Source organism: Stegostoma tigrinum, chromosome 3 (assembly GCF_030684315.1).
Source record: "Stegostoma tigrinum isolate sSteTig4 chromosome 3, sSteTig4.hap1, whole genome shotgun sequence".
NCBI classification, from domain to species: Eukaryota; Metazoa; Chordata; class Chondrichthyes; order Orectolobiformes; family Stegostomatidae; genus Stegostoma; species Stegostoma tigrinum.
In genome coordinates this window covers 88,704,293-88,717,848 of record NC_081356.1, presented here as the reverse complement: position 1 = coordinate 88,717,848, position 13,556 = coordinate 88,704,293, and the positions used below count along the sequence as shown (strand labels likewise).

The following is a 13,556-nucleotide window of genomic DNA, read 5'->3' as shown; positions in this document are numbered from 1 at the left end:
AATCTTCAGATAATCTGAGATGTTTCTATAATTAAGTTTGAATCCAAATATACAACAAGATACATTTCTAATTAAAAAGCATTAGGGGAAGTTTCAAACATTGATGTGAAAGTTGGTCAGTCTTGCGTGGCATATCTTGTAAGAAACAAATTGTTTGGAATTTATTAGCTAAAGAGTGCTAACAGTAGAGGTAATTATAAAAAAACTTTACATACAAATACCTCTATGATAGAAACTAATATTATGGATCTTATAACAGTTAATTAGAACTTTTATATTTTTTATACATGTAATTAGAACAGTGGGAAAATATGAGTAACTGAATTTGATAGAGATAATAAATGAAATACAACGAACAACAGAATTCAAGCAGTCCTTAGAGACAAACAAGATTGGGATGTGACTGAAGCAATACAACCAGTAACTGCGGAATGCAGATTAACAGGATGCATAGAAAGATCCCAAGTCCTGGTGCTTACAATGTTGATTAAACACCATGAGATCATGGGAACCTAGAACACTCGGCAGGAGTGTCCATCATTGAGTAGGTGTTTCACAGGATTGGGCATATAGAATAAAGGGAAGGGTACTGTGACTGTATTGTATGTGATTATTTTAACACTAAATATATAAAAATATTGTATTTTGCTGTAAACACCACAGCATCATTGATCTTTCTTCCAATCTGAGCTAAGGATTAAGGGAACAACTGAGTTCTCAGGTCAAGGCCAGGTTCAGGGGGAATCTTTGGCCCTCTCCCTGCATGATCCAGTGCTTGGCTGAATAAGAATAAAGACTGCCACGTGCCTGAATTCTGTCCGCCTCCGGAGTCTTTGTCCTTGGTGGGGGTTTTGCTACTACACTCTGAGCTGTAAAGGGTATGGAATGTTCTGTCAGGTTCAATTGAGGTATTCAAGAGGAAATTGCATGGTTATCTAGATACCAGTGATGGGCAAGGATACAGGGAAAAGACACTGAGATTGACACTAGTAATACAGCTAATGTAGGCACAATGGGCCGAATATAAAAGCAGCGGTGTGCTTCTGGGGCTTTATAAGGCTCTTGTTAGGCCCCATTTAGAATACTGTGTCCAATTTTGGGCCCCACACCTCAGGAAGGACATACTACCCCTGGAGCGTGTCCAGCAAAGATTCACACGGGTGATCCCCGGAATGGTAGGTTTAACGTATGATGAACGGCTAAGGATCCTGGGATTGTACTCATTAGGGTTTAGAGGTTTGAGGGGAGATCTAATAGAAACTTACAAGATAATGTCTGGTTTAGAAGGGGTGGACGCTAGGAAGCTGTTTCCGTTAGGCGGGGAGACTAGGGCCCGTGGGCACAGCCTTAAAATTAGAGGGGGTAAATTTAAAACTGAAATAAGACGACATTTCTTCAGCCAGAGTGTGGTGGGCTTGTGGAATTCGTTGCCGCAGAGTGCAGTGGAGGCCGGGAAGTTGGATGCCTTCAAGGCAGAGATCGACACATTCTTGATCTCAAAAGGGATTAAGGGCTACGGGGAGAGTGCAGGGAAGTGGTGTTGAAATACCCATCAGCCAGGATTTAAATGGCGGAGTGGATTTGATGGGCCGAATGGCCTTACTTCCACTCCTGTCTTATGGTCTTATGGCCTTCTGCATTGTCATAATCCTTTGATTCTGTTTTCTTAAAATTACTTCATACGTCCCATCACCGAATAAATATTTTGAGTAAAATACTTACATTTTGTTCAACCTGGACAGATTTGATAAAGGCATGTTGTGCAAGAGCATAATTTTCAATACCTGCATCAGAACAATGAGGAAAGTAATCAAAACACATTTAATTGCAAGATTATTCAATCAATTTGCTATTTATCGTATTTTGTACTGATGAGGCAATAAATCACTAGCATTTTTAAAAACAAAATTTAGCATACAAAGTTTTAGCATCATCGTAGAATCATTGAATCCCTACAGAGTGGGAGCAGGCCATTCAACGCATCAAGTCCACACCTACCTTCAGAACCAAACCCGCCAAGAGCTGCCACCCTACCCTATCCCCCATAAACCAGCATATCCTGGCCAATCATCTAACTTGCACATTCTTGGACATGGTTGGCAATTAAGCATAGTCAATCCACCTAATCTGCACATCTTTGGAATGTGGGAGGAAACCCACACAGACACGGGGAGAATGTGAAACTCCATACAAAAAGTTGCCCAAGGATCGAATCATACCCAGGTCCCCGGGCGCTGTGAGGCAGCTGTGCTAACTACTGAGCCAACATGCTGCCCAACAGAAAACTAAACAACTTCAGGATAGATTTTCAAAGAAGTTAGTTTTTACTGTTACACCAAACCTGATATTCAAAGAGGCAATACCTTTATAACTTGCAACAACTCCAAGTGCATTCCAGTGATGATGATTTTGGCTGTCCAACATCACAGATTTTTTGAGGCACTGTTCAACAAATGTACAGTGAAAATGACAGTGAATGTCATAAGACATGCTATTTCAAGAAAATGGTAAACATGCAATTTTTAAGTAGTTAACCAACTTTCCTCTAATTGTAAAACAAAGAATTGCTGGAAACCTGAAACAAGAACAAATTGCGGGAGAAACTCAGCAGGTTTGGCAACATTTGGAGAGAGAATGCAGAATGAACATTTCAAGTCCAGTGACTCTTCGTCAGAATTGTTGATGGACCTAAAGGATCAAATGAACACACTGTAGTAGCAAAATAAAAAAAGTGCTTAACAGAGCTCACCAAATTATCTATTAACTTCGGCAAGTGAAAAGTCAAATGGAATCCCTGAATTAGATTTGATCTTCTCCTAATCTGGAGCTAGGTGATCCATCATGTTCAAACAGAATAAGAAAGAAAATGTGCATCAACACGGGTCTGGAGTTTCTACTTGGGTTGCTACCGGCAAATTCTTGTTTCTAACCTGAGGGCAAGACCAGTTTTACGGGCAGGATTTGACGTTGGCAAAGGTAAAGGTATTGTTCAATTAATGTTAGGTAGCTGCTTGGGTGGAAAGCATGCAAAGAAGTCCAAGCGTGTTCAATGTAACATTAGACACTTAAGCAATACAGACAAAAGGTTAAATGGGCATAATTAATTACACAAGGATGAATGCTAATTTTCAATTCAGAAATAAAACTAAAATTATGCAGTATACAATTGAATTGAAGTTCACACTAACAAGCTATTAGAGGAAACACGCCAATGAAACATATGAGCAACTACTAACGGAAAATATCGACTTGCAGGATCATTTACTCCCACTTCAATTTAAAGTTAACACTAGCAAGGCAATAAATTGAAACAGCTTTCCATTGTGTACATGGATGCAATTATCCAACAATATTTCTCAAATTGAAAAATCAAACACAGAATGAGTGTTGGGAGTATGGTGGTAATCACAGCATGCAATTCAACTTGATGCAGAAAAATAGTGTCAAAACCAAGGCAAAATGCACCAAAATTTTCACTGTAAAAGTCCAGTCCCTATAAAAGATGTGTTTCTGTCCTTTTTACAAAAATAAGTTACCAGTAGTGCTTTTTTCAATAACTCGGACATTTTATTCCCTTCCGCAGTAGCCTGAGCCTGTCGATAGTAGTTCACACCAAGGTCACACCACAGATTGGCAGATGTTGACATCAATGTAAGGGCCCGTCCGTAGCATCTAGGAGAAAATAAGTTGCAGTTATAAATAAAACTCAGTTTTCCACACCACAAACATAACTGAAAACCTTGCTGAGACTGAGCAGGTCTTTGAATAGTGCACTGATATTTAGATTTCCCTTATCCAATTTGCTTCCAAAAACTGAAACTTTGTTTGCATTTAATACTTGACTGCAATTTAAACGCAAACTTCCTTAATTTTGTTTAAATTCTAAATCTCACTCCGGCTTGAGCAGGGATATAAAAACTCTCTACTTGTAGTTGATTAGTTAAAGAAATCAGCTTGTACTGTGCTCATGATTGCTGCAGGTCAGTCATTCCAGTTCTAGGACATATCTCCAGGAGTTCCTCAGTGCCCAAGGTCTGACTACCTTCAGACGCTTCAATGACCTTCTCTCAAATCAGTCAAAAGTTCGCTTATAATTGTACAATGTTCAGCACCATTTGTGGCTCCTCACAGTGAGGCAATCCATAAAGAACTGTAACAGTATCTGGACAGTATCCAGGTTGGTCTGACAGTTTGCAAGTGACATTCACACCACACAAATGCAAGACAATGACCATCTCCCCTTGACATTAAATAGCAATACCATTTCAGAAATCACTACTAATCGATATCCCGTGTATTATCACGGACCAAAAATGGACTAAGCATATAAATACTGTGGCTGTAAGAAAAGACAAAGACTAGGAGTCTTACAAGGAGTAACTCACCTACTGACTCCTCAAAGCCTGTTCACCATTTAAAAGGCACAAGTCAGGAATGTGATGTAATATTCCCTACTTCCTTGACACCATCCAGGACAAAACGCCCTGCTGATTGGCACTGCATCCATGAACATTCAGCCCTTCCACCACCAATGCTGCGTAACAGCACTTTGTATTAGCCACAAGGTGTGTTGCAGAAATCTGCCAAAGATCTGTAGACAGTACTTTCCAAACCTGCAATGACCTACCGCCCTGAGGGATTAAGGTAACAGATACATTGGAACACCACCACCTGCAAGTTCTCATCAAAACCACACACCACCTTCCCCCAGAAGCAGATCACTGCTCTTTCAGTGTTGCTGGGTCAAAGTACGGGAATCCCTATGTAATAGGATTATGGGCCTACTCATAAAATACAGTCTTCAGCAGTTCAACAGGCAGATCACCACTGCTTTTCAAGGTACAAGTTGGTGGTTTGTCGATAGTGAGGAGGCTGGTCTCAAGCTGCAGTCTAATACGGATCAGCTGGTAAATTCGGCAGAGCAATGGCTGATGAAATTTAAACAGAGATAAATGCAAGGTGATGCCTTTTGGGAGGGTTAGTAAAGCAAGGATAAACATGAAGGAAGGATAACAATGTATGTATGTTAAGTCCTTAGGGAGTGCTGAGGAATGAAGGGACCTTGGTGTACAAGTGCACAGATTTCCGAAGTGTCAGCATGGGTAGACAAGGTGGTGAAGGTGGAATACAGGATGTTTGCCTTCATTAACCAAGGAGTAGAATATAGGAGCAAGAAAGTATTGTGACACCTTTACAAGTCTTTGGTTAGACCACAGATGGATGTCGGTGTCTAGCTCATGGTGCCAAATTATTGGAAGGACACAACTACATGAGAGAAAAAGTACTGAGGAGATTCACCAGGATGTTGCCTGGGATGAAAAGTCTCAGTTAGGAGGACCGACTGGTTAGGCTGAGTTAGTTTTCCTTAGGGTAGAGGATGCTGAGGGGGGGGATCTGATTGAGGCTTACAAAATTATGAGAGGCATAGATAGATTAGACCATGGCAGATAGGTAGAAGACCAGAGGGCATAAGTATAAAGATGAGGAATAAATAGTTTAAGGATGTCTAAGGAAAATTATTTTTACCTAGAAGGTGGTAGAGAAATGAAACGTACTGCCTGGGAGGGTGGTAAAGGCAAGTGCTCTTGCAACAGTTAGGTAGTATCTGGATGAGTACTAAAATGTTAAGGCATAGTAGGCTATGGACCAAGTAGAGGTTAAATGGGATTACTACAGTTTAAAGTTTGTTAGTTAGCACCGACATGGTGGGCCAATGGGTCGGTTTCTATGCTCTCCCATTCTATATATAAACAAGGGATGAAATAAGTAATAACTAATAATTAAGGATGATAGGACAGGTAAAGTATCACAGTTGCAGCATGTGGGAACTCATGGCTCAGACGAAATATCAGATGAGCAAAGGTAGGAAAGATGAGGAGCTCAAATGAATGTTATCTGCACAATTTCTTACATATATTCTGGAGTCAACCAGGGTGCGGGTTACACTAGTCCTGGTAACATACAAACAGGCAAGATTAATAAACTAACTCAAAGTGAAGACACCCCTAGATAGTGCTGATTACAATATAATTCAATTTTACTTTCAGTATGAGGAGAGAATGATCGAAGGCAAGTATTATTAACTTAAATGAGGGCAATTATGAAAGCATAAAAGCAGTTAGCTGACATGAACACGCAAATTAGGAAAAATAAACATCAACTCACTAAAAAAGAAGACTTTGAACAGGATATTTCAGAATATGCAAGATTGGAATATTCCAATGAGAAAGAAATATTTCAAGAGGAGATGTCACCATCCATGATTAAAAAAAGATACAAGGTGGTATTAAAGAGAAATTAAAACTATTTTGCAAAAGTGAATGGCAATTCAGAAATTATATGGAATATTAAAAAAAGAAAAAAAAAAAAAATCGGCAAATAAACTCTCAATTAATGAAAAGGAGAAAATTAGAAAATAAGAAAGCAAGCTAGCTAGAAATCCAACAATACTAAATCTTTCTCTAGATATATGGATAAAGTAGTCAAATAGAGGGGGAATCTGGGTGATAGATCTGACAATACAAAGTTAATCAGGCAAGTAGGTTGTTAGGACAACATAAGGAAGCTATAAAAAAGAACTGATTGGTGGTTAAAGTGAGTGGGTAAAGGTTTGGCAAATAGAATATAATGGAAAAAATGTGAAATTGTTCATTTTGGCATATTTGGCTTAAAGAAGCATGCTATTCAAATAGGGAGACATTGTAGAACTTTGAGATGCAGAGGCATTGGGCATCTTAGTGCAGGTAGTACAAAATGTTAGCATGCTGGTACAGCAATATTTAGGGAAGCTAATAATATACCATTGCTTATTGCAAGATAAATTAAATATGAATACAGGGATTTTATGCTTCAGTCATACAGGAGGATATTGGTGAGATCACATCTGGAATACCGCAAAATTACTTTATTTTAATTTAAAAATGGACATAAATGCTTTGGAGGCAGTTCAAATAAACTTTACACAAGACTTAATAGCTGGAATGGGCAGATTGTCTGATATAGAAAGCTTAGACGAGTTAGACTTGAAATACTGCAACTTATGAGACCTTGAGGCACCTTGATAGGGTGAACGTGAAAAGGCTATTTCCTCTTCTGGGAGGATTTAGAACTAGGGTTCACTGTTTAAAAATAAGGGGTTGGCCATTCAAGATAGATGAGGAGAAAATTTCTTTCCGTCAGAGACATAGTGATTCTTGGGGTTCTCTTCCTCAACAAGGTAGAGGCACAGCCTTTGAATATATTTAAGGCCAAGGAAGATAGATTATTAATAAGCAAGGGGATGAAACATTACAAGCTGTAGGTGGGAGAGTAATCAAATTAGCCATGATTTTACTGAATGGCAGAGCCCCCGGAGCCTCCTAGGAGGTCTGTTCTTGCTCCTAATTTATATGTTTATATCACGCAGTCTTGCCCATGCCAGCTGACTCACTACAAAGCAAATATCATGGCCCAACTCTCCCACCCTTTCCCCTATCTAGTCCTCTCTTCAAATGCTTATCCAATTCTCTTTTGAAAGCCAGGGTCAACCGTTCCTTCATCACACTGTCAGGAAATTCGTTCCAAATCCTAACCGCTTGCCGTATGAAAAAGGTTTCCTAATATCAGTCATACAGCATGGAAGCAGACATTTCAGTTCATCTTGCTCATGCCAAAAAGGTTTCCCAAACTGAATGAGTCCCATTGGCATACATTTGGCCCATATCCTCCAAACCTTTCCTATACAACAAATCAGAAATAGCTGGTGAAACCCAGGTCTGGCAGCATCGGTGGAGTTTGAAAACATAGACAGAGATGGGTAGAATCCCTCATCAGGACAGTCTCAGTGCTCTCCACTTCATCTGGGTAAAAAAGGCCTGAGCTGTCCCTATCAACGACGGCCCTCCTCCAACTGGTTCAGCCCATCCTCATTTTGAGCAACTTCTATTTTAATTCATCTCACTTTCTTCAGATTAAAAGTGTAGCCATGGGTGCCTGCATGAGCCTCAGTTACGCCTGTCTCTTTATGGGGTTCTGTTTTCGTTTGATTTCTAACATCTGCAGGTCTTTGTTTTACGTCATGTTGGTCTCTTCTGTCATTCACCCGAAGTTAGTGTTCTCTTGTTTTTACAACCGCTGCTAATGTTAACAATTTCTATCCACTCACTCCATCTAGATCATTCATGGCTTGGCAAGTCTCCATCAAATCTCAACATTTTCTTCTCTAAAATTAATAATACCAGCTTCTACATATTATTCACATGACTGAAATCCCTCAATCCTGCAACCATCCTTAAAAATCTTTTCTGTACGCTCTCTAAAGTCATCATCCCTCAATTATGCTGCCCAGGAAGGAAAACAATAATCCAATTGAGTTTCCTAAAGATTCAACACAACGCCATTGATTTTGTATTCTGTACCTCTTAATATAAATCCAGCATTCTGTTTGCCTTTATTAATTACTCCATATCGTTAAAAAAAATTGAAAAATTTTGGCCAGTACTTATAGACAGGGTGGTTAAGAGTCTTTATGTGATGCAAACTTCAAAGAATTATGTACCTGCACCACTAAGCCCCTCTGTTTGACAACACCACCCTACCATTAATTGTATAAGGCCTACCCTTATCTGTTGTACCAAACTGCAATACTTTGCATTAATCCAGATTGAACTCCATTTGCCATTTTTCAGCCCACTGACCCATTTGATCAAGATCCCTTTGTAATCTTAGAAAGCCTTTTTCACTGTCCACGATGCTACCAATTTCAGTGTCGTCTGCAAATTATAATCACACCTTCTAGATTCTCATCCAAATCATTTAAATAAAAATCACCAAAGAGAACCCAGAACTGATCCATGTGGAACACTGCTGGTCACAGGCCTCCTGTCTGAAAAGCAACCCTCCACCATTACTGTCTCCTGCTGTTAAGCCAATTAAGTATTTAATTGGCAAGTTCACCCTGAATCTCTTGTGACCTAAGTTTACTAATTAGTCTACCGTGCAGAGCTTTGTCAAAGGTTTTACTAGAATTGAACTAAACAACATCTACTGCTCTGCCAATCTTTTTGGTAACTTCCTCAAAGGCTCACTCACGTTACAGGGATGAAATAACTTCAGAGCCAGTGTTTCTCAGCTTTTCTTCATGAATGCCAGAGGTGGAGATAAATGAGTCCAAACAAGAAGATTTCAGAAAGCAATAAATCATAGATGGAGAACGGTTACATTTCCCTTGCCTTAAAAGTGATTTCCAATAGTTGGCAAGTGAAACCACCAAAATTATGTACTTGAAGGGAGAGCAATCTAATAAGGTATAGTTATAGGAAGGATTATTAAAAAAAGTGGCAAACTATTATTACATTAAAATATGCCTTTTTGAGAGTGAAAGTAATTTACCTTCCTCCTAGTTGAAGCAGTTCATTTTTATCTAAGTAGTGCATATTTCTCTTTTCATCCTGTCCAATGAGGATGGCAGAGACTCCAATGTTGACTTTTGCTGGTGACAAAACGTGGAGTGTAGTGCATGTATCTCCTATCAGCTTCCACAGACAGGATACATCAGGCCGACTCTGTACAGCTCTGCAAGGTGAAACAATAAACATAGCCACTTAAAGTACAGTACCACTTTCAAGTAGCTACCTTTAATAAAATTTTCAGGCTATCAAAACATACATTGCTTTTTAAAAAGCAATCACACATTGAAAACTAATCAAATATGAGCTTCTAATGTTACTGAGACAGAATTGAGCGTTGAGGACAGGGTGAGACAAATGCACCTCAACTAATCACACTGAAGAATTGGAAAATTAACACACTAGGATTGAGAAGAAAGTCAAAACTAAAATGGGTGATCTCAAACAAAATAAAAGAACAAAGTGAAAGGGGAAAGGCTTGATTAAGAGCGATAGAGAGAGAGAAGAATATTATTCAAAATTAATATTACATTAAAATCTCCAACACAATATTTGAATTTGTTTATTCTAAAAAAACAGATGATGTTCAGCAGTAATTGCTAGTTTGAAATGGACAAAACCATTTTAGCTGCTTCTACTTCTGAAGGATCATAAAGACTCAAAATGTTAACTCTGTTCTATTTTCACAGATGCTGCTGGACCGGTCAAGTTTTTCCAGCAATTTCTGTTGTTTTGTTTCAGATCTTCAGATTCCACAGTTTCTATTTTATACAAATTAAACTCACCATGAAGTAATAACTTCCAAACAAGTACAGAAACATCACTCCATTCAGTACATTTCAATGGTGAACAGATGGAAACCCTGCTGCTTTTACCAAATTAACAGTGCAGTGCTGCATCTTGGAAAACAACTTCTGAATTTCATCATTTACCAATCTGTCTGCCTTTTTCTGGCTTGCCTAGTATTTGCATAAAAAAACTGCAAGTGTTATCAGCTTTGTCTCAATTTTGACAGTTAACATTGAGTTTGTGATGAGATATTCTCCTCCCATGAAGTAGTTGAAAGGAAAACTAACAAAACTGTGCTGGTTCGCATCAGAAAAATATTTACTTTCTTCTTACCACCTCAGAAACTAAATTCTGGGCAGAAAGGCCCATGTTTAGCCTTCCCGATCCACTGGCAATTAAAGCCCTTAAGTTATGAATTAATGACCACATCTCACCTTGGCTGCAATTACTTAAGCTTCAGCGAGGAAAAGATATCACCAGCACTCTGTTCTGACACCCTCCCTACAAACTGTGGCCCCAAAAATATCACAATCCCCAAAACAACTGTTACAAATTTCATGTCACATCCTCAATCTGTGTCCGGGGCATGGATACTGCTGAGCAGCTACCTATGTTCTGGAGATACTGGTTTCGGATTGACTGGCAGCCCTAGGTGGGCAGAACTTTGTGTGGCTTCATACTTCCAGCAGAAAGCTTGCTGGCAACCATCAGCTGCCAGAATAACATCTAATCACAGCAGGCTTTCTGACAAAGGTAAGCCACAGGTTTTAGCCTATGAATCCTGGATTTTGCTTTAGTCCGAAAACAGAAGTATTTAGACTGTACATAGCAGTATAACATTAAATTCATGAGTCCACATTTATAACATGGGGTACAATTTTGGACATTGAGACATGGTGGATACAGCATAGATTCACAAAATAGTGCAAGGGTTGGAAACTAGTTACAAAGAAAAAAATCTAAATGCTGGTATTATTTGTACTGGAGAAGAGAATAAGGGGAAATTTTATATGGTTCTTATAATTATGATGAGTTTTGACAACATAGAAAAGGAAAAACGAATTTTTTTTAGTTAGGTAATCAACACGAGCCAGCAGAGCGGTTCAACGAAACAGCTTCCCAAAGACAAAATGCTGTCACAAAAGATGGAAGCAGAAATCCTTACATGACTAATCATATTTGCAATAGATAAAGACACAGGATTAGGACAGTGTGCTGGAGATCAACAAAGTGGATGGGCTAGATGTGACTTGTGAATTTCTATTGCAAAAAATTAAAATTGGCATTAGTTACAATTAAATAATGTTGAGCCAGTTGGTCTGCACTAGTTGTATCAATTAAGACCTGAAACACTACAAAAGGAGAGAAGCATCAGCAAACTATACAACACGAAACCAATGCCACCTTTACAATCTACCCTGTCAACTTTTCTATTCTGCTAGTTGAAAATGTGTACTAGAGGATTTAAAATGGGTCTTAAATAAAAGTATCCTGTGTAAATGGTATCAGAACAAAACATATTTTGCTGCTTACCTATTGATTTAGCGCTTTGCAAATTTAAGAAACATGTTCAAATAACATTTTCAAAAATTGTTTAATGTTTATTTGTGAAAATAAACAAACATTCATTTTTACTCACCTAGCTAAGTACTGAAGTGCCTCTTCTGCTGAATCCAAAGCCCTTCCATCTAAACAATCATCAAGGGCATTTCGGGTCATCATTAAATAACATTCACCTAGGCCTAGGAAAGCATGAATAAGCCACGTGGGTTTGAGGATGTTTACTTTTTGAAAAGAAAAGGAGGATCCTTTTATACTGTATATTTGAATAAAGTTTCCCTCTGCCAACAATACACTTTTGAAACATTTTCACGCTACTTTGTATTATATAATACTTTATTTTTGTTGTGCATATGCAAAATTTAAATTTAGATCAGAATACTTGAATTTTTATTTCACCACAAAATTATTTGCACCCTCAGTCAACTTAAGGGGCCCCGACATGTTTTCAGATAAATCTGAATCACAATATATTACAAAATTGGGAATAAATCTGTATCTTACCTCATCTCGGTCTGAAGTTTATATAACAGACTCCTGAAAGCAGCTAGTCCTAACTTTGTGAAGATCTTGGGATTGATGCCATACGAGAAATATCCCATTTTTAGCTTACATGCAAATGCTTGAAACATGACTATGGTTTATTTTATGTTCTTGTTTAATATAACACGCCAACAATTTTTTCTTCTTTCCATTTTGTCCATCTTAATCACATTTTATTCCAAGGCCAACTGTGAATAACTGATCCATTTAAAATCCTTTACCATACCTATCCTGAACTTGGCTTAGCAATATCCACATGTCCAGACATACACTATCTATTCATCAAACACCAGCTACTCCTCCATCCTTCCTTTTTCTGCACCATCATTAGTGACTACATTTTAAAAAGTTAATATGGTTTAATTTAGTTAAATGTGAAGTGCTGCATTTTGGTAGGACAAGTCAGAGCTGGACTCATATACTTAATGGTAAAGGTCCTGGGGAGGGTGGCCGAACAAAGAGGCATTTGAGTGCAGGTTCATAGTTCCTTGAAAATGGAGTCCCAGGTAGACAGGGCAGTGAAGGTCACATTTGGTGCCCCTGCCTTTTTGGTCAGTGTATTGAGTACAGGAGTCAGGAGGTCCTGTTGTGACTGCACATGACATTGCAGTATTCCAAAAGTGGCCTAACCAATCAATTCTGGTCTCCCTGCTGGAGGAAAGATGTTCAGAGACTTGAAAGGGCTCAGAAGATGTACAAAGATGTTAAAAACCAAAAGAACTTCAGATACTGTAAATCAGGGACAAAAACAAAGTTGCTGGAAAAGGTCAGCAGGTCTGGCAGCATCTGTGAAGGAGCAAACAGAGTTAACGTTTCAGGTCCGGTGACCCTTCCTCAAAACTGAGGAAGGGTCACCAGACCTGAAACATTAACTCTGTTTTCTCCTTCACAGATGCTGCCAGACCTGCTGACCTTTTCCAGCAACTTTGTTTTTGTACAAAGATGTTGCTGGGGTTGGAGGATTTCAGCCGTAGGGAGAGGCTGAGACTATTTTCCCTGCAACTTTGGAGGCTGAGGGGTGACGTTTTAGAAGTTTCTAAATCATGAGGGGCACAGACAGAGTTAATAGCCAAAGTCTTTTTCCCCAGGGTAGGAGAGTTCAAAACTAGAGGGCATAGGTTTAAGTTGAGAGGGGAAAGATTTAAAAAAGGGACCCAAGGGCAACGTTTTCATGCAAAAGGTGGTGCATGTACAGAATGAGCCACCAGAAGTATTGCTGAAGGCTGGTACAATTACATTTAAAAAGGCATCTGGATGGGTACATGAATAGGAAAGGTT

General features: G+C 38.9%; 1 protein-coding gene across 7 annotated transcripts in view; it reads right to left on the bottom strand.

Moving 5' to 3' along the window:
* The window catches only part of skic3 (SKI3 subunit of superkiller complex), a 130,885-nt gene that overhangs the window by 53,885 nt on the left and 63,444 nt on the right, over positions 1 to 13,556 (bottom strand). For all 7 annotated transcript variants that reach the window (XM_048528389.2, XM_048528386.2, XM_048528387.2 and 4 more), the window contains 5 exons: positions 11,815 to 11,917; positions 9,370 to 9,552; positions 3,537 to 3,672; positions 2,364 to 2,442; positions 1,723 to 1,784 (listed from right to left, as the gene is read on the bottom strand). In XM_048528389.2, coding sequence (XP_048384346.1) covers positions 1,723 to 1,784; positions 2,364 to 2,442; positions 3,537 to 3,672; positions 9,370 to 9,552; positions 11,815 to 11,917 — 563 coding nt within the window. The remainder of the gene's footprint in view (positions 1 to 1,722; positions 1,785 to 2,363; positions 2,443 to 3,536; positions 3,673 to 9,369; positions 9,553 to 11,814; positions 11,918 to 13,556) is intronic.